Source organism: Euleptes europaea, chromosome 18, assembly GCF_029931775.1.
Source record: "Euleptes europaea isolate rEulEur1 chromosome 18, rEulEur1.hap1, whole genome shotgun sequence".
In the NCBI taxonomy this organism is placed as follows: domain Eukaryota; kingdom Metazoa; phylum Chordata; class Lepidosauria; order Squamata; family Sphaerodactylidae; genus Euleptes; species Euleptes europaea.
In genome coordinates, this window is record NC_079329.1 from 12309305 (window position 1) to 12336324 (window position 27020).

At 47.5% G+C, this 27020-nt stretch overlaps 1 protein-coding gene across 1 annotated transcript in view; it reads left to right on the forward strand.

The window, feature by feature from the left end:
• Positions 1 to 3190: 3190 nt before the first annotated feature.
• Positions 3191 to 27020, forward strand: part of LMTK3 (lemur tyrosine kinase 3) — a 29155-nt gene continuing 5325 nt past the window's right edge. Inside the window, exons 1-13 of the mRNA XM_056864254.1 lie at positions 3191 to 3308; positions 7549 to 7682; positions 8617 to 8767; positions 9799 to 9875; positions 10613 to 10731; positions 12170 to 12254; positions 14834 to 14982; positions 15659 to 15743; positions 16390 to 16511; positions 17919 to 18068; positions 21008 to 23442; positions 24399 to 24769; positions 25943 to 26054. Of these exons, the coding sequence (XP_056720232.1) occupies positions 3221 to 3308; positions 7549 to 7682; positions 8617 to 8767; positions 9799 to 9875; positions 10613 to 10731; positions 12170 to 12254; positions 14834 to 14982; positions 15659 to 15743; positions 16390 to 16511; positions 17919 to 18068; positions 21008 to 23442; positions 24399 to 24769; positions 25943 to 26054 (4078 nt within the window). The 5' untranslated portion in view covers positions 3191 to 3220. The remainder of the gene's footprint in view (positions 3309 to 7548; positions 7683 to 8616; positions 8768 to 9798; positions 9876 to 10612; positions 10732 to 12169; positions 12255 to 14833; positions 14983 to 15658; positions 15744 to 16389; positions 16512 to 17918; positions 18069 to 21007; positions 23443 to 24398; positions 24770 to 25942; positions 26055 to 27020) is intronic.

Consider the following 27020-nt stretch of genomic DNA (forward strand, 5'->3'; position numbering starts at 1 on the left):
GGAAAAGAATCAGTGCAAATAAACCTTTAAATTGGCAGAGGACTCATTACAAGGCATCATGGGTATTGTAGTTTCATAAAGGAGTTAGCGATTCAAAGAGCTCTTTTTCTCAGCATTATTACAATCACAGTTCCCTCGGTTCATTGAAGGAAACCATGGGCGTTAAGCCGGTTTCAAACCAGTTAAAGCTTGCTGTATAGATGCTGTCTTGATGGTTTTTCCTCTGAAATGCCACAGTGTTTGTTTCTAGGAGATATTGTCAATGTGATATGATGTGTTATTTGTGTTGGTGGAAACCAAAAGGAGGTCTTATGGCACAAAGATTAGCACGTCTTTATTCTGGTGTAATTTTGTGGCCTAGAGCCTGTTTCACCAGAGGTATTTTGGTGAGTCGGTCTGGTTGTTTCCACGCCATCTCTGTGTCTGCACGTGTGTCTGAGTATGCATGAGGGAGGGGCTGTGGCTCAGTGGTAGAGCATCTGCTTGGCATGCAGAAGGTCTCGGGTTCAATCCCCGGCATCTCCAGTTAAAAGGACTAGGCAGGTAGAGGATGTGAAAGACCTCAGCCTGAGACCCCGGAGAGCTGCTGCCGGTCTGAGTAGACAATACTGACTTTGATGGACCCAAGGGTCAGGTTCTGTATAAGGCAGCTTCATGTGTTCATGTGACACCATGTATGACAGTATTTCTATATGAGGCATTTTACAGGTGTATGTGTACGAGATATAAACATTAAAATTGCCTTGCAGAATTGGATTAAAGGTCCCACCTAGTCCAGCATCCTGTTTCCAAAAGTGGCCCACAAGAAATTCCTGTGGGAAGTCCACAAGTCGGGCCCTTATTGAATTCAATGTTGCCACCTCCAAGCGATGTGGGGATGGTGCTTGGAGGGGGCAGAGATTGCGGAGTGTGGGGAACATCAATGTGCCAGAGGAGATCAACTCACTGCCAGCTATGGTGCAGGAAATGTCAGGCATAGTGTTGCCCGCTCCGAATTGGGAAATACCTGGAGATTTGGGGGGGTGGATCCTGAGGAGGGCGGGGTTTGGAGAAGGGAGGGGCTTCCGTGCCATAGAGTCCAATGGCCAAAGCGGCCATTTTCTCCCGGGGAACTGATCTCTGCCGCCTGGAGATCAGTTGTAAAAGCAGGAGATCTCCAACCACCACCTGGAGATTGGCAACCTTAGATGGGTATCACCTCCTGACCCTGCATACCCAAGGAAATCCATTGCCTCAGGGGCTCAGCTGGGACCCTAGCAGGGGTGTAGGAGGAGGCAGTGGATGTACTTGGCTTGCAGTGATCAACTACCTTGAGACAGCCCTCTGTGAAATACTGTGACATGTGTCTCTGTGTGAAATAACACGCCACATCTCTGTGTGTGTATAAAACGCCATCAAGTCACAGGCAACGTATAGCGACCCCAGCCGGGGCTTTCAAGGCAAGTGAGAAGCAGAGGGGGGGGGGGTTGCCATTGCCTTCCACTGCAGAGCCTTCCTTGGTGGTCTCCCTTCCAAGTACCGACCCTGCTTAGCTTCCGAGATCGGATGCGATCGGGCTACAGCACGGCCCCTTCCCTCCTCTGCCACATCTGCAGTTGACAACATTTTGAAGGGGACTCCGCGAACAAGCATAAGACATTTCACATGCGAACAATCTTTGTATACTCTTGAGAGGCTGTTTCGGTCTGTGCGAGGCTTGGCCATTTTGTTTGTAATTCGTTTATCTGCCACCTCTGTATCTTGCTCTGCCTCTGAGGGGCTCCGAAAGGCACACGTGACAGTAAATCACAATTTTTTCCCCCTTTCGAGTGTCATTGTCAATAATTCAAACATTAAAAAAGAAGAGAATTATTAGGAGCCCCTAAAGGAGAGAAGGGATAACCCCTTTCCTATCAAAACCACCAACGTGAAACATCAACCACAAATATAATTACAGAGGGGAGGCTTAGCGTGACCTTTTATTCTCACAAAATCTTGTGACATACTTAATCTGAGAATATGCAACTGATCCAAAGCCATCCCAATATCATCTCCATGGCTGAGAGGGGATCTGAATCCCGGCTCCTCAGTTTCAAATATGCTCTCTGGTGTGCATGAGGGATGGTGTCTGAGCGACAGTATGGAAGAGTGGGGCATAAAATGTACAGTATCGCTTTCCCAGAACCATCTGAGTGGCAAAACAGCTCAAGGCTATATAGGATGCTTCCATTGTGCATGGCCTATTATACGATAAGTTTGTGTGTGAGGGAGATTCTGTGGATGCATGTGTGTGTCCACACAATACTGAATCTGGGTTATGGTGTGGGTAGCACTACTCGTCTGTAAAACGCCTTGCTTCCTTCCGCTCCTCGTCTCTGCCCTGAACCTCTCTCTTAAATCGCCCCATCTTTCCCCGCACCCCACCTTCTCTACCCAGCTCTCCCTATTGCTGCTGCTGCTGCTACCCAGGAGCAGGTCTCCATGGTGACAACACCCCCCCTCCATCCATTCCTGCATCCTCCTCCCTTCAGCCTAAGTGACATGCCCTTTGTCCAATCAACGGCCCGGCTTGGGTGGGAGGGCTTTTCTCTCCATCAATTTCCCTGCTACCCAGAGAGCAAGGATCTGGGGGGGGGGGGGAGAGAAAACCCAACCTCCTTTCCCTCCCATTTCTCTCTTCCCCCTTTTTTCTCTCCTTCCTTCCTTCTTTCAATTGGGCTTTTAGGTTTTTCCCCCTCTCCTTCACCTCTTTTCCCATCCCTCCCTCTGTCCCCCCCCCACATCTGCTTCTTTGCATGCCCTCCCCCCTCCCCATGTGAGATCACCTATTGTTGCAATCGCTGTCTTTCTCCCCCCTATCCTTCTCGCCAGTTTTGCATCAGCCACCTTTGATATCTGCCTCCTCCCCGTATGATTGATTATTTCATTTCCCCACCCGTCTCCTTCCTTGGGCCATGCCAGAAGATGCCAAGGACTGAAATCCAGGTAGCATCTAGCCAAGCGGCAGCACATCATTTGAAGGATGCTGGCGACACGATGTGTCGGATACCATTGTTCTCCGCGTCTCCTGCTCCATTCCATCATTTCTGGTGACTGAAGCCCACCGTGACTCTCCTTTTCCTCGCTTTGGTGGGTGGCCGTCCCCCCCCTTCCCACAAGCCCCGCACCTGCGTCTTGGTCCGGTCCCTCTCCCCGCCTCCCTCCCCTCCTTCCCCATCCATGATTCCAGACTCCCCCTAAGATGCTAAGACCAGGCCCCTTCCTTCTTCTGGCTGCGTCCATGTCGTATTTCAACCCGGAGAAAGCTTTGGCAGCGCCTTCGGAAAACGGTGAGTCTTGGCAGGTCGTGTGGTCTCCCTTCTGCCTGTGAGCAACCATCCCTCTGCCTTCTCTCATCTGACAACCTCTCCCTCCATCTGTGGCCACCTGTTTGTGTACGTGTGGGTTACCTGCCCAAAACCTGACATTCCCCCCTATCACTTTTATGTTCACGGTGGGTACAGTGGTAGACTTGGAGGGGGGGTGTCTTCCCAGACAAGACATTAGCGGCAACGTCTGGGCTATAAATTCTCTTCTCAAGGGAGGGTTGGGATTCCTATACGGAGCAAATTAATCGTTCTTGGCTTTCGTCAGATGTGTGAGCCAGCAGCCAGGGTTGCAGGTTGGTGGGTTTTTTTCTACGATTCTCCCCTCTGCAGGATTAAGAACTGGCAAAGCCTGAAAGCCAAAGGAGAAACAAAAATAGAAGTTATTTGGGGAGATTCTTCTTTTTTTGTACATGGTGCAGTCTATAATTAGCACGTGAACATGGATCTGTGGAATTCATGTTTGTGTATGAAGAAAGCCAGGTGTGTGTGTGTATGTGTGTGTTTGTGTGAAGTGGGTGTGAGGGAGGTCGGTGGCACCCAGAATATAGTAGGAAGCTGTGTTTGGTCTGACAGCCATCTGGGGGAGAGTGGCATGACTCAATTTGCATAAGGTTTAGTGGGAGAATTTTGTGGCCGCACGAAGGGGAAGGGCCCTAGCTCAGTGGCAGAGCATCTGCTTGGCATACAGAAGGTCCCCGGTTCAATCCCCAGCATCTCCAGTTAAAGGGAGTAGGTGATGTGAAAGACCTCTGCCTGAGAGTTGCTGCTGGTCTGAGTAGACAATACTGACTTTGATGGACTGAGGGTCTGATTCAATATAAGGCAACTTCATGTGTTCATGTGAAGGGGTGTGTATAAGGCCTGGAGGAAGGGTTGGGGCCAGGGTGTGAGGTGGAGAAGAGTGGTTTAATAGGGTGGATAGGGAAAAGGTTTGGTGGGTGGAAGGAGTTTTTAAGATGGGCCAAAATAAGAAAGAAGGCGTGAAGCATGTATATATGTGTGTTTGTGTGGAGAAGAGTTAGGGCTGCCAGCCTCCAGGTGGGACCTGGGGATCCCTTGGAAATACAGCTCATCTCCAGACTACAGAGATCAGTCTCCCTGGAGAAAATGGATGCTTTGGAAGGTGGGCTGTAAGGTCCCTGTCCTCCCCAGGCTCCATCCCCAAATCCCCAGGAGTTTCCCAACCTGGATCTGGCAACCCTACCCCCCACCAGTGGCCAGAGGGGGATCTGGCAATCCTAGATGTTGGCATGCATACAACTGGGGATGAATGTATACACATTAGTGGGAACGAATGAGTAAAAGTAAGCAACATGACCTCATCTGCTAGATACAGCATTGGAGGTGGCTCCGCAAAAGATGAGTTCAAATCTCACTCCACCTTGCCCTTTCTGGGCATTTTTGTGCTAAACCGCCTCTCGGAGGCCTTGCTTTCTATCTGAAAAATGGGGACAATAAAGGTTTCGCTCATGAGTCTTAGGAGTGTGTTTGTGTGCATGAGATGAGGACTGGGAATCCCTGCTTTTTGAAAAAAAGCTGTGTAAATAATCACAAACGTTAGTTCCTCCCAGCATCGTTGGATTAGGAGAAGTGCTAGTTGCTAAATATGCCACGAAGCCTGTCTCATCCACATCTCCGTTGGATTAAACAAGTGTAAACCTATTTTTGACAAGGTAGCTAATGAATACTTTTCCTTATTAGCTGGAGGCTTCAGAACCCTGTTCGTTACCCCAAATGTTTGCACAGCTGGGAAGTTATCCCCAAAACGATAATCAAAGCTGTCTTTTTTGTCTCTTGCTCTCTGTTATGTGCAGTCCCTTCCAAACCATTCTTTCTTCTTTTGTTCCCTTTTCTATGTGTGTTAACATGAGTATATGGTCCACGCTTGGTTTTTTTTTTTGGGGGGGGGTTCCAATGTCATCATGTGACCTGGGCATTCAGAGGTGCCACAAATGTCTGGCAGCTATTAGCTTACCTGCTCTGATGTCAGCTATAGAAGGCAGTCTAGGGCTAAGGGAGCCCTGCAGGCCTTGAACCTTTCTTGCCCTAATGCTTTGCTCTCTTGACAGTGCACATAAAGAAATACAGCCAAAAAATCCAGTAGGCTGCTAAATCAGGGCCACTTGGCTTGTCAGAAGAGGCTGACGCCTGAGGATGCCAACCTCCAAGTACTAGCTGGAGATCTCCTGCTATTACAACTGATCTCCAGCCGATAGAGATCAGTTCAACTGGAGAAAATGGACGCTTTGGCAATTGGACTCTACGACATTGAAGTCCCTCCCCAAACCCCGCCCTCCTCAGGCTCCACCCCCAAACCTCTTGCCGATGGCAAAGAGGGACCTGGCATCTCTACTGAGGCCACAGGGTAGGATTGCCAGCTCTGGGTGGGAAATACCTGGAAATTTTGGGGGTGGAGCTTCAGGAGGGTGATGTTTGGGGAGGGGAGGGACCTCAATGGGGTGTAATGCCATAGAGTCCACCATCCAAAGTGACCATTTTTCTCCAGGTGAACTGATCTCTGTCGCCTGGAGATCAGTTGTAATAGTAGGAGATCTCCAGCCACCACCTGGAGGTTGGCAACCCTACCACAGTGTCCAAGAGGAGAAAGCAGAAATGTATAACAGAACTAAGGTGGCCCTTCCTTAGCAAACAGTCCACTGGTTCCCATAGACTATTTCCCTGGGCCTCTCTTAGGGTCACAACAGATGTGACCAAAAGAAAAGAAAAAATCAGGACTCTTTGCTTGTCTTTTAAATATAAATAATAGGGTCGTGCTACCCTAGTTAGGACCAGGTTTTTCCCAGGGAAGGGAGCAGAGTTTTTCACTCTTCACTCCCACACAGTTTTTTTCTTATTGAAACTATTTTCAGAAGAGTTTTCCCTTTAAAATGCTAATAATACCACAGGGGCTAGTGGCTAATGCCATTTTGCGGGGACTGGGACTGGAGGGTTAAATCCCTTCTCCCCTGTGTGGCCCCAGTCTAGATTGGGGTCCTGCGCATCTGTTAGTAACAGCATAACATTGAATATCTTCATTGCGTCTGTTTTGGCCCTCGGGCGACCTGCTTGTTTTCTTCTGTTCATATATATTTTTAACATTACCATGGAGCTAACACACTGGAACTGAAAATCCATATGAATTGCCAGGAAAGATCTGATAGTGGAAGCCAGTGAAGGTTGGGCTAGTGTCTTCTCACAGATCTTTCTGGGAAAATCTAAGTACGGTAGATGTCAATTTCTGGCACAACTTTTTTCCATGTGTATTTAACCATTGGAATCATCCCAAAAAGAATCCCGAAGAGGGAGATTTCAGATCAGGTCGGAGTCCGAGAGAGGCTGCCAAGTCTAGCCTCAAAGTTTGAAACAAACAGTGTAACTCGCAGACATAAGCTGTTTTAATAGTCATTCCCTGTCCATACAGGACTCTGGGAACTGGAGGGTGTGTGTGTGAAGCAACTAGAATTAGCAGTACCTTTACCAAACTACAGTTCCCTGGATGCCTTTTGGGAAAATGTATGTCAGTTCTTGCATCTGATCAAGTGGACCATGAAACGTTATGCTAAAATACAAACGTGTTAGTTTTTGAGGTGCCAAAATGCTGGACGAAGGCAGTGTGTGGGACAGATACAGGATTTCAAAGTGGGTGAAAGAAAAAAATGTCCAGTGGTCGACAGATGGATTAAATGGGAACGGAGGGATGTGTGTGGAAGGAGGCAAGAGGTAAATGGGTGGTAAAGACAGGAGGTATTTGTGGAGCAGGAGAGAGGGAGAAATATTGGTGGGGGATGATTAGTTGGATGGATTTGTGCCATTGGCTTAGATGCTCCGAAGTCACAGACAGTATAGGCAGCCTTGGTTGAAAGTATATAGAGAAGAATGTTTCTATTTTATATTTTATTTTGTTTGTAACATTTATATCCTGTCTTTCTGCCCAGCCAGGGCTGCCGAGGTAGTATAGATGTAAGGGTAGATGAGAAATCAGAGAGGCACGGAGCACAGAGTGCTTCAAGACTGGCGTCTGAACTGAACAAGTCATGTGCGTTGAAATTTCCAAGATCTTTGTACATCTTGGGATTTAAGGACATACGTCCCCCCAAATCTGCCCTCCATCAGCTGTACCTTGGCCAGGTTGAAGGATTTCAAAGGTAATGGCTGTTTCTAAAGAATTCCTACTCTTCTCCTGTCTCTTGTCTTCTCCTAGATGGCCTATCTCAAGGCCGGAGTCCCCTGGCCCCTCCGTATGCTGTGGTCCTGATCTCTTGCTCAGGCTTGCTGGCATTTATCTTCCTCCTCCTCACCTGCCTGTGCTGTAAGCGCGGTGATGTGGGCTTCAAGGTAAGCCATCCTGGGAGGATGGGGGTGGATGGGAATTATCTATTTTCTGAAGTGGGCTGGGGAAGGTTGCGCATTTCTTTCTTTCTTTCTTTCTTTCTTTCTTTCTTTCTTTCTTTCTTTCTTTCTTTCTTTCTTTCTTTCTTTCTTTCTTTCTTCCTTCCTTCCTTCCTTCCTTCCTTCCTTCCTTCCTTCCTTCCTTCCTTCCACCAGGGTCATCTAGTCCAACCCCCTGCACAATGCAGGAAATTCACCACTACCTCCCCCACCACACCCCCAATGATCCCTACTCCATGCCCAGAAGATGGCCAAGAGGCCCTCCCTCTCATGATCTGCCTAAGGTCATAGAATCAGGATTGCTGACAGATGGCCATCTAGCTTCTGTTTAAAAACCTCCAGGGAAGGAGAGCTCACCACCTCCCAAGGAAGCCTGTTCTAACTGTTAGAAAGTTCTTCCTAATGTTTAGATAGACTCTTTTGAATTTTAACCTGTGGGTTCTGGTCCAACCTTCTGGGGCAACAGAGAACAACCTTCCTCTATATGACAGCCCTTCAAGTACTTGAAGATGGTTATCATATCACCTCTCACTTGTCTTCTCCTCTTCAGGCTAAAAATACCCAGCTCCTTCAACCTTTCCTCGTAAGAATTTTTTTCTTATCCTTTACTATGGGCAGGTTAATAAAAGGAATAATGGCTTGCATTCTGTTTACTAAGTGAAACTATACCTACTGGCATTCTGGAGCATTCCAAAGCTTGTAGATATCCTCCAGATCCCACACTCAACCTGAACAAAGTCACTTGGGAGTATGAGCCCTCAAAGGGCAGGATAGGATGTATTTAGTATAAACACACATCCAGCAATGTGCAAAGGCCTCCCTTGTGGCCTCAGACCTTCTTTTTGTGTCAACCTTACAACCACCTTCTGTCTGTTGGCAGGAGTTTGAGAACCCTGATGGAGAGGAATATTCTGGAGAGTACACACCACCTGCTGAGGAGACCTCCTCCTCCCAGTCCATCCCAGATGTCTATATTTTGCCTCTCTCTGAGGTCTCACTCCCATCTTCCAACCAACAGATGCCCAAGACTGGTAAGATTTCTTGTGTATTTGTGTGTGTGGGAGGGGGGGAATGTCAGTAGCTTCTGACTAGATTCTTGTCCTGCGCTGCTTGCCACAGTCTGTTGTCCTGTGCCCTCCCTCCCTCCCTCTAAGGGCTGCCTCAGTTTCTCCTTCACGCTGTCCCTTCTCTATTGTGTGCCCAGCATGACTCCTAGGTTTGCCAACCTCCAGGCATTAGCAGGAAATCTCCTGCTATTACAACTGATCTCCTGCCCATAGAGATCAGTTCACCTGGAGATAGGGTTGCCAGGTCCCTCTTTGCCACCAGCGGGAGGCTTTTGGGGCGGAGCCTGAGGAGGGTGGGGTTTGGGGAGGGGAGGGACTTCAATGCCATAGAGTCCAATTGCCAAAGCAGCCCTTTTCTCCAGATGAACTGATCTCTATCGGCTGGAGATCAGTTGTAATAGCAGGAGATCTCCAGCTAGTACCTGGAGGTTGGCAACCCTAACCTGGAGAAAATGGCCGCTTTGGCAATTGGACTCTATGGCATTGAAGTCCCTTCTCTCCCCCAAACCCCGCCCTCCTCAGGCTCTGCCCCCAAAATCTCCCACCAGTGGCAAAGAGGGACCTGGCAACAGTAAGGACATCTTTTCATGCCTCGGTATGGAGTAGGGTTGCCAGGTCCCTATTTGCCACTGGCAGGATGTCTTGGAGGCGGAGCCTGAGGCGGGTGGGGTTTTGGGAGGGGAGGGACTTCAATGCCATAGAGTCCTATTGCCAAAGCGGCCATTTTCTCCAGGGGAACTGATTTCTATCAACTGGAGATCAGTTGTAATAGCAGGGGATCTTCAGCTAGTACCTGGAGGTTGACAACCCTAGTATGGAAGCCGCTTTGGTTCCCAAGGTCTTCATAAATCTCTCTAGCTTGTTTTACCCCACCATTTTCTCCAGTAGCTTTGGGGGCTTAGAGCAGGCCTGGAGTCTTAATGAGAAGTAGCCCTTTGGGCCCTGCTTGATGTCCTTAGCGCTCCTTAACCGGAAAACATGTGTCATCCTTTCAGATCTGGTGAAACACCTGGGTCTCAGCAGACAACACCTCAGTTATCTGCAGGAGATTGGAAATGGCTGGTTTGGAAAGGTGAGGGAGAACTTCTTCAGATCTTCTTATGTGAGGGGCTGAAGGATGGGCATCCAGATTTTTCTCTCTGCCTACCAGAGTTGGATTTATCCCAGAAAATGGCATAGTATGGGGAATATGGAAAGCTCACATCATATTAGTTAAAAAATTTATTTTCAAAACTCAAATAAAAAACATCAAACACATAATACAAAACAATTACTACAATTCACACCACATAGATTCATAATACAAAACACATAACAATACATTCATAATCTGCCAGTTAACATGTATTTCTCTGGGCGAATCTGATTCATTTTGTACCTTCTATCTTATTCTAGATTGTAATTTTTAATTATTTTTTAAAAATGGAAGGAAAGAGACATTAACCCCTATACTTTCTATTAAAGGTAAAGGTCCCCTGTGCAAACACCGGGTCATTCCTGACCCTTGGGGTGACGTCACATCCCGACGTTTACTAGGCAGACTTTGTTTTTACGGGGTGGTTGGCCAGTGCCTTCCCCAGTCATCTATTACCGTTATGTAAAATAAATTTCGCAGTACATTGTTAATCATACATAATACATGTAATATATGTTTTAACATTTCTGTAAGTAATATAATGCAATTAAAATATACCTTTTAAACAATGCTGACTATTCTGTTCATCTTAAGCAAGCAAGAAAGGAGATTAATCATATTATTGCATATATGCTACCCACATCATATTCTTACAATCTCCTTCTGTTTCACAGGTTATTCTGGGTGAAATATTCTCGGATTTCACCCCCGCACAGGTAGTAGTAAAAGAATTGCGGGTGAGCTCTGGACCGCTGGAGCAGAGGAAATTCTTGTCAGAGGCCCAGCCGTATCGGTAAGAAATGGGAGAAACTGAAATAAACAGTAGGGGCAAGTAGGGTTGCCGACCTCCAGATACTAGCTGGAGATCTCTTGCTATTACAACTGATCTCCAGCCGATAGAGATCAGTTCACCTGGAGAAAAGGGCCAATTTGGCAATTGGACTCTATGGCATTGAAGTCCCTCCCCTCCCCAAACCCTGCCCTCCTCAGGCTCCTAAACCCCTAAAATCTCCACCCCCTAAATCTCCCGCCGGTGGCGAAGAGGGACCTGGCAACCCTAGGGGCCAGGCAGTGAAGAATTGAGGCAAAGATTATTTAGGTTAGACTTCAGTAGTACCCAATGCAGAACGTGTCGAGTTTGTTGTGCTGCTGTAATGGGAATTCCGCCGGCAAAAGTTCTTCCCATATATTTTAACCTTTTAACTTCCCCAAATCAAAGACGAGCTTTCACTCTGGCGAGGCTCAATGCTTTTCCCACACGGGTATTAAATGGCTGCTTTTTAAAAATCCCTTTTAACGACCGCTTGTGTGATTGTGTAGACCTTCTTCTTGGATTCTCACCTGTGTGCTGGAGCACTGGGTATATTTATCCAGCCAGGATTTTTATTTTAAAAGAAAAGGGTGGGAAAACAGAGCTGTTGCTCTAATCTGTAACATGCAGTAGAAGCCTACAAGAATTTCTGTACAAGGAAGAAAGGAAGTTAGGGTGTACTTTGTGTAGGATTTCCAGCCTCCAGGTACTAGCTGGAGATCTCCTGCTATTTCTTTTTATATATATAACAAACAAACAAACAATTACACATACATTCACACAGTTTATACTCCTTCGGGGAGTCTATTTCATCTTACATTTGAAAACATCTTGTACATTGTCATTATATTCTACATTTTAGGTACAAATTCCTTCTGTCCTAAGTAAAGAATCTAAATAGCAATCTATCTTTTTTGTTTAACATAATCAAAATAGCTTTCCCAATTCTGTTGGAATTCTTCTGTCGTCTTCTCTTTCAACATACTGGTCAATTTGGCCATCACAACAAATTCATCCATTTTTTGTTGCCATTTATCTAAATCTGGAATGTCTCCTTGTTTCCATAATGTTCTCCTGCTATTTCAACTGATCTCCAGCCGATAGAGATCAGTTCCCCTGGAGAAAATGGCTGCTTTGGCAATTGGACTCTATGGCATTGAAGTCCCTCCCCTCCCCAAACCCCGCCCTCCTCAGGCTTCGCCTCAAAAACCTCCTGCTGGTGGCGAAGAGGGACCTGGCAACCCTAACTTTGGGGGATCATACAAAGGCACAAGCCTGAAAGGCACCCCGTTTGTCAGGAAGGAGGGAAGTGACTGAGAGTGAGACCAAACCAACTCAAAATGAAGAGGTAACAAGCATTGTTTCTTTTCTTCTCTCCTCTTTCCTTCTCTCTGTCCATCCGTCCCTTGCTCTCAAGAAGCCTCCAACATCCAAACATTTTGCAATGCCTTGGCCTGTGTACGGAGACTATCCCCTTCTTGCTTATCATGGAATTCTGTCAGCTGGTGAGTAAACAAAAACCCCAAAATGCATTTGAGCTGGAAAAACCAATCTTATTCCAGTTCTCTGGTTTCACATTTGTTTTGGGAAATAATATCCTCTCGGGCCTCTCTCCCTAACTCAGGTATCAGCTTTGCATGTGGAGATTTGACAACTTATGGCTCAGCTATATAAGACCAAGTCCTATGAGGAAAGGTTGAAGGAGCTGGGTATGTTTAGCCCGGAGAGGAGAATGAGAGGGGATATGATAACCATCTTCAAATACTTGAAGGGCTGTCACATAGAGGAGGGTGCCGAGTTGTTTTCTGTTGCCCCAGAAGGTTGGACCAGAACCAACGAGTTGAAATTAAATCAAAAGAGTTTTCTTCTAGACATTAGGAAGAATTAGAGCAGTTCCTCAGTGAAACAGGCTTCCTCGGGAGGTGGTGAGCTCTCCTTCCCTGGAGGTTTTCAAGCAGAAGCTAGATGGCCATCTGTCACCAATGCTGATTCTGTGACCTTAGGCAGTTCATGAGAGGGAGGGCATTTTGGCCATCTTCTGGGCATGGAGTAGTGGTCACTGAGGGTGCGTGGGGGAGGTAGTTGTGAAATTCCTGTATTGTGCAGGGAGTTGGACTAGATGACCCTGGTGGTACCTTCCAACTCTATGATTCTATGTTGTTGGCTATCGATCATGGGATTGCCAAATGTCATTATTTTTGTTTAAAAGCAGTGGTGTGGATTTGGATCAGTGCCAAGGCATTGGAATGGGAGAATCCTCCCCCCATGCCATTTTCTGGATAGACCCCCCATGATTATTTGTTGTGTTGTGGAAGCCCCTAGGGTGCTGGAGAGGTTTCTATCCAGCCAGCACTGTGTGTGTGAGAGAGAGTAAGAATTAACTTCCCTGCCTAGTGCCACAGCCCCTATCCAAACTGGTCTTCAATGGTATGTGGCTGCATTTAAAGAACACTTATAATGTGGCGGTTATTTCCCACTACCCTCCTGAAACATCTGCTACTGAATTTGTGTTGAGAAACACCTCATCTCAAAATCTAGATTTTCCATCTTGTTGCAGAAATCCCCCTGAATCCCAAATATTGTTTTGGGAATTTCTTTGCGGGAAACCCTCATTTCAAATAGTCTGCAGCTTCTGAATGTGTGTGTGTGTAAAGTGCTGTCAAGTCGCAGCCGACTTATGGCGACCCCTGTTTGGGGTTTTCATGGTAAGAGACTACCAGAGGTGGTTTGCCAGTGCCTTCCTCTGCACAGCAACCCTGGTATTCCTTGGTGGTCTCCCATCCAAATACTAACCAGGGCTGACCCTGCATAGCTTCTGTGATCTAACGAGATCAGGCTAGCCTGGGCCATCCCAGGTCAGGGCCAGCTTCTGAATACATGTATGAAAATACCTCACCAGACAATCATAGGTTGAATTTGGAGACTGAAGATATTGATTACGAAATATGCTGAGACTTGACATAGGAATTTGATTTTTTTGATGAGTTTTCTATTTTGTGGTGTGCGAGAGAAACTGGTTATGAAAGAAAGAATGGTGAGAGTGTACATAAGTCATATTTGGGTGATATTTGAATTGTAGTCGTGGGTAGTGTTTGAAACACCTTTTCTGCATGGTTGTATTTCTGTCTATTTGAGTTTCACATTTGAATATTCATTATAGTTGTGGTTATCAGGTTGAGCAATAAATTGTTCATCCATCCATTCATTAGTCACCCTTTCTGGCTGTCTATCACTCAGTCCTTCTTGTGAAATATGCCGAGCTGTTTTGCTCCTGAGGAGAAACAGAGCTAGGGTAATTTGGCTTGTGATTTGCTAAATACTTGAGTAGCCCGGAATGTGAGTAATCTCCCTCTGGAAAAGGCTGCTGAGCTAAAAACATTTTTTTCACACACCTGGACACCCCCCAGGTATGCCAAAACCACACCTTGTTCCTTGAGTTACCCCCTTGTGCTGCTATGTTGGTCAGTACAGCCCACTCACTTTGCCATGAAGGGGGATTATTTAATTGCAACGCTTGTTGTTTATCTGTGGTTGTTTATGCATGGGTACTTTCACTCACGTTTGCCCCTGGTCTGACTCGGATGTTCCTTGGAGTTATGCATGAGTTTTCCGTCCATTAGAGATGACCTTGTGCCCAGCCCTGGCAAATCCTGGTCTTCCCATTCCTGTAATAACCCAATTCTTCAATCTGTCCTGAGAACAGCCCGGATTAAATCTCCATGCATAAATCAAAGCTTGCGACAGGTGTGTGTGTGTGTGTGTGTGTGTGTGTGTGTGTGTGACATTTCTTTCACAGAAAGCACTACAGCCAATTACAAAGCAGAGTTTCAAGGGGCGGGGACTCAAATGCTTCCTGATTTGAGCTTGGTTAATGCTGGTGCATAGCGATTTTTGGATTCGCAACAGAAAAGTGTGGGTCAAGCAAGCATCGAAACCCAGATAAAACTCCCATGCATAAACGACCATTGTTGTGGTGCTGTGTAGAAACTATAATGTGCTAAATGTTGGATGATCTTCCTGGACTTACTGGCAGCTTGGCATTAGATTTGCTGACTTCTCCCAATTCCTCTCCCCACCCTTCCAGGGAGACCTGAAACGCTACCTTCGAGCCCAGCGCAAAGCGGATGGGATGACCCCTGATCTGCTTACCCGTGATCTCAGCACACTACAGCGCATGGCCTACGAGATCACGCTGGGAGTGCTACATCTCCATAAAAACAACTACATCCACAGGTAGGGGCGGAGGCTGGAAAATAAGGCTCCCTGGGTACTTTAGGAAGGAAATGCGGACCAGTCTGAAAGCTCAGGAGGGTTTAGGATCTGCACACATGAAGCTCCCTTATACTAAACCAGACCATCGCTCCATCAAGATGAGAGTTGTCTGCTTAGACTGGCAGCTGCTCTCCAGGGTCTCTGGTGGGAATCTTCCACGTCACATACTGCCTGGTCATTTTAACTGGATATGCCAGGGATTGGAGCTGGAACCTTCTGCATGCAAAGCAGAGGCTCTTCCACTGAGCCCCTCCAGAATTCCTGGTTTCTCTAGACTAAAAGTAGATTGTGATGGCTTCAAATATGGTGTGTGGTCAAGAGCACAGATGCCTTGGTTCTGTGACAGGAAAATTTGGCTAAATTGGCCACAGCTAGAAGTGTGACTGGGTAACAGAGTTGAAGAGGGATGTCTGACGGAGTCTCTCAAGTAGTAGGGAGGTGTCTTTCCAAAACAGATTCTCAGTCCTCCAAGGGAAGAGAAAATGTTCTCTGTTCTTCCTTGTTCATTGAAGTGCTTTTTTTTTTTTTTTTAATAAGGAAAGTTTGTGTGAGAGAGTGCCGGTCCTCCATTCCCCCTTCTTCCCACATTAAGCGTTTCCAAGTGTTACTAACCAGGGGAATTTTTATCCCTCCACAGCGATCTGGCACTTCGGAATTGCTTGCTGACCTCAGACCTGACCGTGCGGGTTGGTGACTACGGCCTCTCACACAACAACTACAAGGTGAGGGGGTGGGCCACTAGTCCCCGCCAGTGCCGGATTTACGTATACGCTAAACAAGCTATAGCTTAGGGCCCCACTCTCTTGGGGGGCCCCAAAAAATTAAAAGTAAAAAAAAACCTGGATGTACATTTCCAAAATATAAGATAAAAAACCAAATAAAATAAAACCTACATAAAGCAACAGTGTTTTGTGTTGTGTAGGCTCCTATGATGTAAGTAATGGGCCCCGCCTGCTAGCCTGCTCCCTAAAATATCACTGGTTTGCTCATTTCTATATATAGGGGGCCTACATTCTGCATGGACTTTGATAAAATACATATTTTGTTATGTGCAAATGGCTTTAGATACCTATTAGGTCCATAAATTACCATGTAGCATATATTCAACACAAAAAAACAGCGACAATTTGTTGTTGACAAAGGACAGCTGGACATATAAAGGGCCCTATTACCTTCAATAGCTTAGGGCCTCATCAAACCTGAATCTGGCTCTGGTCCCCGCAAGGCAGTTCTAGGTAGTTTTATTACTTAACATTGCTGTAACCGAATGGCCTGCATTTGTTTGTTGATAATATGCACAGCGTTACTCCTCAGGAAGACATTGGCTTCAGTTCTGCTCCAGCGTCGATTCTGACTTTGATTTTGTAGGAGGACTATTACATCACGCCCGACCGGCTCTGGATTCCTCTGCGCTGGGTCGCCCCGGAGCTGCTGGATGAGATGCACGGCAACCTCATTGTGGTGGATCAAACCAAGGAGAGCAACGTCTGGTAGGTGCCTGTGGAGGGGGGCCTTGTTGGGAATTCTCACAACCCTAGGCAGCTGGGCCCAAGGTGTTTGGCCTCTGTGTGAACAGACTGCTGGACTTGATGGGCCTTGGTCTGATCCAGCAGGGCCTTTCTTATGTTCTTATGTGAAACCAAGGTGGCTTTAAGATCCTCAACCTCTAGCTTGAATTTGCTTACCAACATTAATATTGATATCTGACTAATTAAACAACATCCCTACTTTATAATATCATATAATATAATGTAACATAATGTAATATGTGTTGGGTAAAGTGCTGTCAAGTTGCAGCTGACTTATAGCAACCCAGTAGGGTTTTCAAGACAAGCGACTAACAGAGGTGGTTTGCCTTTGCCTTCCTCTGCATAGCGACCCTGGTATTCCTTGGTGGTCTCCCATCCCAGTACTAACCAGAGCCAACCCTGGTATTTCTTTATGGTCTCCCATCCAAGTAGCTTCTGAGATCTGATGAGATCAGGCTAGCCTGGGACATCCAGGTCAGAGTATAAAACAACACAACATAACCATATAGCACCATCAAAGTGTGTGTCACTTGGGGCCCTGCCCTAAGGAGCTTACAGTCTGATTTCTGACATGGCAGAGAAAACAGAGGAAGAGGAGAGAGATGAAGGTGGGGATAAATGGGAGGAATGTGTTTCCATTCCACTTACAGGTACTCAGGCTTCATTTCACTCAAAACAGGTTGTGCCAAAGGTTTCTTGGAAGTCCGTACATATTTATTTTGTATCTGTATTGCCATGCCAATATTTGCACATCACCTTCCTTACAATGTAAGCTCAAAAGCATTGTAGAAATGATTTTGGGCTTAGGACTTTGCGAAAAGGAAAACAGGGTACATAAAGGATTTGACAACTTAATACTTAACCTTCTTTCAGTTAATAATTTAAGTGCCAGAATCAATATTTGAAATAATCCAGGACTCACCTTTGTATCGAAAACAGATTCCTGTGCTTTATCTTGGTGTTCATGGGCAGGGTACCTTTTTTTCTGTGGGGATCAATGGGGAAGTTTATAGGTGGCACTCCAAAAACTCACCCCTATAGAACATATATATACGTACATATGAAGCTGCCTTATACAGAATCAGACCCTTGGCCTGTCAGTGTCAGTCTTGTCTACTCAGACCGACAGTGGCTCTCCAGGGTCTCAGGCAGAGGTGTTTCATATCACCTACTCACCTAGTCCCTTTAACTGGAGAGGCCAGGGATTGAACCTGGAACCTTCTGCATGCCAAGCAGATGCACTGAGCCACGGCTCCTCCCTTCAGCTGCAAAATATTTTTATTCTTTTTGGCCTATTTAACCCTTCATGGTTTACGTATCTGGGCTGGACCCTTAATTGTCTCTCTCTCTCGTTTGTGCTGTTGGCAGGTCGATGGGGGTGACCATTTGGGAGCTTTTTGAGTTTGGCTCCCAGCCCTACAGGCACCTCTCTGATGAAGAGGTGTTAACTTTTGTCGTCAAAGAGCAGCAGATGAAGCTAGCCAAGCCACGCCTTAAGCTTCCCTACTCGGACTACTGGTGAGTCTTGCAAAACACCAACACCGCTTGCTGTGGTCTGTTGGTGCAAAGAAGGTGAAACCCGGAAGCCGAGACGTCTTCCTCCTGAATCTCCTCCGTTGGAGACATCCGTGATGGTCTCCTGGGTAGTCTGATCTTCTTTTCTCTCCAGGTTGTTGTGCTGTGCATTAAGGTTGTTCTTCTCAGCGTCCCGGTTTCTCCTAATGTTCTTCCATTCTTCCCTCTCTCTGTTCCTCCTACTGTTCCTCTGACCAATCACCCGTTTCTCTGCCTCTACTGTCATTCTGACAGATGTTTGCAATGCACCTTTTTACCTTTTCCTGCCCTGTTCTTCTGAGGTCACTTCAGCTATGCTAGCGGTCTGTGAATTTTCTTGCTGGATTTTGTATTTTCCGAACTGTCCTTCTAGAGGCTGTCCCTTTCTTTTGGCTATTGATGTCCTTTCTGAGTTTGTAAATATTCTTCTAAGGGCATATCTAGACAAACTGGTTCAATACTTATGCCCTCTTCCTCAAGGAATCTTTGGAACTGTAACTTTGTGCAGAAGCTCAGAAACAAACTTCATTTCCCAGGATTCTTCGGGGTAGCGGGAGTAAGAGCCATAACATGTAGACCGATATTATTTTGTCATGTAGATATAACCTTAGAGAGATGCTCTTTCTACAATGCTTTCCCAGTGGTACCTCTTTAATTACGACCTTGTTTTATGAACTGTCCTACTTTTCTCAGGCTGTTCCTCTGCTTTCCTGGTATGCTGACCACTTGTTCTCTGTCTGGCGGAACATTTCCCAAGAATTCTTATATTTCTGAGTGCTAAACCACACATGGTCATTTGGGGGGGGGTATGATCTCTTGATGTGCAATTTTACCTCAAAAAAACAGCCATTGGGATTGATGTTACAGCTGTGGTACTAAAGTGTGAGTTAGGGCATAACTGTTAGTCATGGCCCCCTCCACTTATTTTGAGGTTGCCACGGTTCTTGCAGCCTGAGAGCCAATGTGGTGTAGTGGTTAAGAGTGGGGGTTTGGAGCAGCAGGGGACTCTGATCTGGAGAACCAGGTTTGATTCCCCACTCCTCCACATGAGCAGTGGAGGCTAATCTGGTCAACTGGATTTGTTTCCCCACTCCTACACATGAAGCCAGCTGGGTGACCTTGGGCAAGTTACAGCTCTGTAGAGCTCTCTCAGCCCCACCTACCTCACAGGGTGTCTGTTGTGTGTGGGGGGGAAAGTGATTGTAAGCTGCTTTGAGTGTCCCTTAAGTAGTAGAGAAAGTCAGCATATAAAAACCAACTCTTCTTCTTCTGAAGAAGAAGAAATTTTGAGAGCAGAGACGAAATTCACCAAACATTTGGTGAATTTCGTCTCTGCTCTCGAAATTTCTGCAGGCTCACACTGAGCCCTGGCAGGCTTTCTCCAAGTAGAATTTTCCCTAGCGCTTTCTCTCTGGGAATCTTTTTAAGTGGAGATCCCAGGGTTTGAACCTGGAATTATACATGTGCATATTGTGCATAACGCAGAGTGATGGGTCTTCCCTTAGTCTTCTGCCTATCCTTTCTGCTGCTGTTGGTTATCATCTTACAGCTGTCTCCTGACATTTCGTATTTCTGACAGCACTCTGCACCTTTTTACTTGTTCCGCTGCTTCAGCGATTCTTCCTTTATTGTGGGTTTTCATCTCTGCTTGTCCTTCCGACTTTCTGGCTTCCCCCTGACTTTCCAAATGTTCAGTTTAACATCCTCATGGAAGAAAAAATATATAATTTTATAGAAGCGCTAAGTAAAGGTTAAAAATATTTAAAAACATTAAAATAGCACAATGGCATTTCCTAGAGTTGATCTCTGTAACCACATCCCAAACGCATTTCAGCCTACTGGGCCTTCATCAGTGGTTAATTAAAACCCATGTTAAGCCTGCACACACTTACAGAAATACATACATACATATACAAACAGTTCAAACCCAACCAGGCATGTGTATAGGTTGTAAAATCTATTACCAGTTACTCAAACATCTGGTCAGATTGGTTCTAGTTATAGTGTGTGTGTAAAGTGCCGTCAAGTTGCAGCCGACTTATGGCGACCCCTTTTGGGGTTTTCATGGCAAGAGACTAACAGAGAGGTGGTTTGCCAGTGCCTTCCTCTGCACAGCAAGCCTGGTATTCCTTGGTGGTCTCCCATCCAAATACTAACCAGGGCTGACCCTGCTTAGCTTCTGAGATCTGACGAGATCAGGCTAGCCTGGGCCATCCAGGTCAGGGCTCTAGCTGTAGTACTGGTTAGTATATGCCTCTCATATACTATGTGTGCAGGTATCAACCTAGTAGAGCAGCAGCATCCTGCCTGTGTTCCACAGCACCCAATATATTCGGCGTGCTCCTAGGTATTTATGTATTTATTTCTGTAAATGTGCGCAGGCTTAACATGGGTTTTAATTGACCACTGATGAAGGTCCAATAGGCCGAAACACGTTCGGGATGTGGTTACAGAGATTAACCCTAGGAAATGCCATTGTGCTATTTTAATGTTTTTAAATATTTTTAACCTTTACTTAGCGCTTCTATAAAATTATATTTTAGTATATATATTATTAATATATATTATTATTAATATATATTCTTTCTACCCAGTTTAACATCCTCCCCACACATAGTTCTTGCCTTTGTCCCTCTTGTCTTCAGGTTCCTTTTATTTTCCACCTGTTTCCCATCTTTACCGGTTCTTTTCGAGGTCACTGGCATTGTTTCTGCTTCTTGTTCCCTTCTGACTGCCACTCTGAATCTGTTTTCTATTTGTTTTCAAGGTCCCAGTGTTTCCCCTCCCATCCCCCTGCTGTTCTTTCAGGCTGTTTCTCCCACCCCAGCTGTTTTTTTTCTCCTGTTTCTGCCTGTTTTTTCCGACTGTTCCTCTATCCTTCCTCCATCCCTGCCCTGCTGTAGGTATGAGGTGATGCAGTCTTGCTGGCTCCCGGCTTCCCATCGCCCAACTATGGAAGAGCTACATCTGCAGGTGAGCTACCTGTTGAACGAGCGCTCCAACGCTCAGGCGGAGGAGAGCTTTGAGTGGCGCTGGAGCGCCCTGAAACCCAAGCGCTCCTCCTCGCCGCCACCTGCCTCCTCTTCCTCTGCACGCCACCGGCGCCCGTCAGAAGAGATCTCGGCCTACCCACTACTGGACGGGTTCCATGGTGGTGACATGGATGACATTCTTACAGTGACGGAAAGCAGTGGGGGGCTGAACTTTGAATACATGTGGGAAAAGGCCCGTCTGGGAAGATGGAAAGGGCCTTCCTCGGCACCGCCAGAGTATCCCTCCAGCAACGGGGGGCTAGCGGTGCCTGGGGGCAATCCTTTCTATGAACAAGCATCACAGCGTGGGCACAGCCTCGAGACTCCCAGCGTGGTTCCGGTCATCAGCGCCCGCAGCCCCTCAGTCAGCAGCGAGTATTACATCCGCCTGGAAGACCACGGTGGCGGTGAGGGGCCTGTTTGCGGCCCCAGCCCTGGCTCCCCAGCCCAGCCCCTCTTCCCCTCAGATTGGGATTGCCACAGTGCCCCCTATCGGCCACAGGAGCAGTCCAATACTAACCCCTTCTTGGCCAGCGGTGGCGGTGACAGCAACCCGTTCCGCGCAGATGGCGAGATCCAAGAGACGTCGCTGACCGAGACTCCGACTGCGGGGGGTGAGGCGTTCCTGGCTGAGTCTCTCCTCACTGTGTATCGAGAAATGGAGGATCAGCAGCGTAGCTGGGATGCTGAGATGATGGAAGAACGAGGGGCAGGGGAGACGCTGGCTGGGGATCCCTCAGAGTTCCAGGGGTCTCCATCATGGGAACAGGAACCTTCATTGATGGAGGACCACAGTTCTGGCAGCAGTACTGATGACGGCGGGAGCAGCATTGGGGGTGGGCGACGTAACCTCTTCCCATGCCCGCTGTGCAGCCGGGTGCGTTGCACGTGTGCCATTCCTCGGGGGGATGTGGTGAGCGGTTGGAGCAACCATGGCCCGCCCCTACAGCGTCCTCATCGTGACAGCTACGGCATTGAGGATGACTCCTCGCTGAAAGTGGAGCGAGGCTCGCTCTCTGACTGTCCTATGCTACCCCCCAGGGACTGCGATGGTGATGGAGGAGGACACAGTGAATTCTATGACCCGCTTATGGGTGCTGCTGTGAAGACATATGAACTCCACGACTACCCAAAACAGAGAGGTGGAGGAAGTACCCGTCCGCCCGGATCGCCCTTCCCAGCTATGTCCTCTGGATGTTGCAATGTGATCGTTCCCATAGAGATACCACCATTGTCTACTCTGGCAGAGACCAACGATGAGGAGACTATTGCTATTCTCCCAGAAGCCATTGATGGATTCTCTGCTGGTCCTCCAACCCTTAGCCTCTCCCCAGCAGCACCAGAGCGGCAAAGGGGAACCCTAGACTCGGTAGATTCCTTGGACATTCCTTCAAACACCAGCTCCTCAGATGTCTGCAGCCCAGCATCCTATTACTCCTCTCCAGGGCAAAAATTTGGTGACAGTGGTTATGAAACAGAAAGCACCTTCTCACCAGAGTTCATATTCAAAGAGGAACCACCACCACCAGCTTCTGGAGAGGAGGAAGAAATAGAAGTGGAAGAAGGTTCAGACAAGCTTCCAGCAACTCCGATCTCCCAGTCCACCAGTGACCTTACCTTGTCAGTGAGTGAGGAAGGGGCGGAGCTAGAGGAAGATGTAGGCAGGAGCTTAGGACCAGCAACGCCTCACCGTGACTCTGCCTACTTCTCCGATGGGGAAGCAGAGCCCACTGTGGCACCAGCTGCTAGAAACAAGGAGGATGAGCCCACCGAGAAGACCATTGTGGATGGAGGATTTGTGGTACAAGTGTGCAAGGAGCAACTGTTGGTCACGTTGCAAGAAAACGTCACGCGCAACCTGCTCTGTAGCCAGGGAATATCAACATTGGCGCCTTCTCCCATTGCCCCATTGAAGGATCAGGCTGTTATCAAGCTGTGGACACTGGAGCCAGAGGAGGGGCAGGAGACAGATGTAGAGGAGGAGGTAAAGGAAAGCCCCAACGGAGATGCCCTGGAGTCCAGACAGCTGGAGAGTGTGGAGGATAATGTGAAGGAGGAAGAAGAGCAACAAGAGCATCAACAGCATGTGGTGGGAAGTCGAGAACCTGAAGAGGTGCAGCCAGATTGGGAGGAAGAGAAACTGAAAGAAGGGGAGGAGCTAGTCCAGATGGGGACCCAAAACATAACTGTGTCTGATATGGAAGACTTGCAGGATGCACAAGAAGACTGTCACAGGGCTGCTGAACCCCCCAAAAAGGAGCAGGAACCTGTTGTTCCTGTAACCCAAGCTGGAGAAGATATCAAAGGTAGGGATCCCATCTAAGATGAAGTTATGGGGAGCTGACGAACAGCCAAGTGGGAAGGACCCTTCTTGTTGCTTAACCCAGAGCTATTGATTTAAAGCATCAGCAAAGCATGCTGGGAAAGGGGAGGGAAGGGATGGAGAAACAAAGCAAATAGGGGTTGCTATTTGGCTGCCTCCATCTCTGTGTATTGGTAATTAAAAGAGTAAGGGATGCCTCCAGAGTGAAAAAAACAAAACATGCAACTATGACCAGTATCACTGTCCCTAGTATCACAAATCTTATGCTGCAGCCACTTTTGAAATTCTGCATACAGTTCTGGTTGCCTGATCAACCAAGGGCTGAAAAGAGCCACTGAGAGGATCAGAGGGGTTGAGGCACCTCCCATGCAAGGAAAAGCTACGTATTTGGAGCTTTGGTGGTTTTTTGGGGGGGGGGGCTAAGAGAGAGGCATACAATAGAGATGTATTTTCTTGCTCTCTTAATTCCAGGACTCAAGGTGACCTGATGAAATTGCTTGGCAACAAATTCATGGCAGATGATGTTACACAGTGGATAATTGATTTATGGAATTTGTTGCTGTTGCTTTAGGTGGCCTTAACAGGGAATTAGACAAATTCATGGAGGTCAGGTCAGGTGATGGGGGAAGAAAGTTGGCTTCATCTCGCTGCCCCCCATTGGAGAGAATGTTCTGGATTAGATCTACCCTTGGTCTAATTTCCTAGGGCTCTCTTATGTCCTTCTCCCCTAAGGCTAATGTTTCAATTAACCTAATCAGGTTTTGGGGTAGTCAGTAGGAGAGGTATTATGCAGGTATATTTTGGGCAGGAATGTTAAGGGCAAGTTTTGAGTGAAATAACTCTCCTTCTGTCTCTTTCACTCCAACTGTTCCCTCTTTACTTTGCTTCCATGCCATTTACCTTTCTCTCTTCTCTTCACCTCTGGACCACTGCCTCCAGCCAAGCTGTCCAGGTTGTCTCTCTCGCTCCCCCCTCTGGCCTTGCAGACATTTCCTCCACCTGGTGGAGGCAGGAAAGGGCCATTTTGGGAAGGGGCTGCTTTGGGGGAGGGGCCAACATTGGGAGGGAGAGAGGTCGCTGTAGCAGCTGAGGAGGAGGAGGAGGAAGACGCTGATGAGGAAGAGGAAGGAGGCTTGGCTGGAGGTGGAGGGAGGAGCATCCCGATCGTGGTGAGCGAAAGCGACGATGCCCGTAATCTGCGCGGCCTCCTCAAGTCACCCCGCTCGGCTGAGGAGGCAGCTGCCGAGCTTGACCGCAAGCGGAAGATGGTCTCCTTCTTTGATGACGTCACTGTCTACCTCTTCGATCAGGTGAGTTCTGAGGAGCAGGGCAGAGAGTATGTCCATTGGGGGCCTCAGTGGGATGAAGGAGGCTTCTCTGAGGGCCTTCTTTTAAGCCAGCATCCTGCTCTGTCCTTGCAGCCACCTTAGCTCTGGTTCCACATATCCCGGTCTGTCCTCTCCACCTCAGACATTCTGGCCCTTTCTGCAGGGGTATTTAGCTCGCAATCCCTGCTGGACTGCTTTGAGGCTTCCTTTGCATTATTCATGGTTTTACCAACCTTTAGAAGTCTCTTTGCTCCTGCCTCGTTCTTTCCCCGTAGTTCTGGGATGCTGTTTTATAACGAATTTAAATTCTGCTTCAAGGCAAGAGCGAGGCAAATCCCTGCCATTTTCATGCATAGTCCTAACTTCGGGTTTCTCTTCCCAAGCCCACTCTGGCTTCTCCCTTCCACATGTCTGTCCCTCCCATCCAACCCCTTCCCTCAAATCAAAATATAAAACATGGAGTGAAACCTTCATGAAATGTGCAGGAAGACACCAACCGAAGAAAGGCTGGAAGGCAGCTCCTGGCAGGGAACTGTTGAAGAAAGGTAGAGAGGAATACCCAGCTTTGCAAAAGCACATGCACAGACAGGGAGCAGTCCTTTTAAGGGCTGACCCGCCTCCTCCAAATAAACTGCAACAAGGCTGCGTTTTCAGGGGGAGGAAGCTCGGTGATTCAGTGGGGATGCATAATTAATCACAAGATACACCTGAAGTTTCTTTGCAGGGGGAAGCCCTCATGCATACGATATTTGAGAATTCGGATCAGAAAACTGTGCAGCAAACCAAACACAAACTTCCCCTGCATAAATGACTTCAGCTTCCTTGCTTGCCCGCATAACACACACAACCTTCTAGACTTGGTTGAGTCCCACCCATACTCAGACCTCCCCTTTCCTCACAAAAACTGTTTGCCAGGATTCTAGGGGGTGACAGTTTTCTCCTGAGCATCCAGAGAACGTTTTGTGACTGTCCCATGATAACAATCCGCTGAAACTGTCACTAGGAGGGTCTTCTACGCAGGTGACAAGCAATAGCCAGATTTCACAAACCAACAGAAATGCTGGGTTAAAATGTTGGGGGGTCAGATCCATAGTGGGAGAAGCCCAAAATAAAGGGATGGGGTTTTACCGTTATTGTATAATTTCCTATATGTAGGAGACACCCACCAATGAGTTGAGTTCACAGGGAGCTCCAGATGGCGAATCCCCCTCTCCTGGTGCAGTCCCAGAACCTGGGCTTGATAGCTTCCCAACAGCGGATGGCTTCAGTGAGTATTGAGAGAAGGAGGAAAGAATAAGCGGGGGGCTCATTTCAACCCTTCTGACAAGTCTTGGAATGACCAGTGGGAGATGAGGAAGCCCAACCGTTTTGCCCCAGAGGAAGTAACTTAACCAGAAAGGAAATAGCGAGGGCAGTCGGTCAGTGGCCGTTTGTTGTGGTAGCTAAATGGAACCTTCATGTTCTCGGACAGTATATCTCTCAATGCCAGTTGCTGGGCGGGGCGGGGGGCACAAATGGCAGAGGAGGGCTGTTATCTTCATGCTGTTTGTGGCCTTCACTGAGTTGACCACTGTGGTCTGATCCAGAAAAGCTCTTCTAGGGTTGCCAGGAGAAAAAGAGCCAGTAGCACTAACAAAATTTCTGGCAGGGCTTGTGGTCATGAGCTACAGCTCCCTTCTTCAGGTATTTCTAGGGTTGCCAGAGTGAGGTTTGTGGAGGGGAGGGACCTCAATGGAGTATAATGCCCTAGATTTCGTCCTCCAGAGCAGCCACTTTCTCCAGGGGATCTGACCTCTGTAGTCTGGAGATCAGCTGTAATTCCAGGAAATCTCCAGGCCCCACCTGGAGGTTGGCAAGTCTTGGTTCTTCCTAGGTTCTTCCTTTCTCTGTCACTGCAGTCAATTACAATATGAAAACAAGTTAGACAGGAGGGAACAAAGGCTGGAGTGATTTGGACTTTTCACATCAGGTGTAAAAACGAAGACAGCACATGCAACGGCCTACTACTTTACCCTTGCCTCCTCCTCAGGTTGGCCAACAAGATTTTGGATCAGGCACAGCTTGTGAGTTTTGTGCTCAGAACAGTTCCCAGGCCACAGGAAACTGGGGTGTGTGAGAAGAGGGGGCTCCGGCCTTCTCCCTGCGCCATTTTCCTGACCTGAACCGGCCCCTGAGAGAATTCTTGCTGCTGTTTGCCCCATTAAGTACACTTACATGTACTGATGGGTAATAC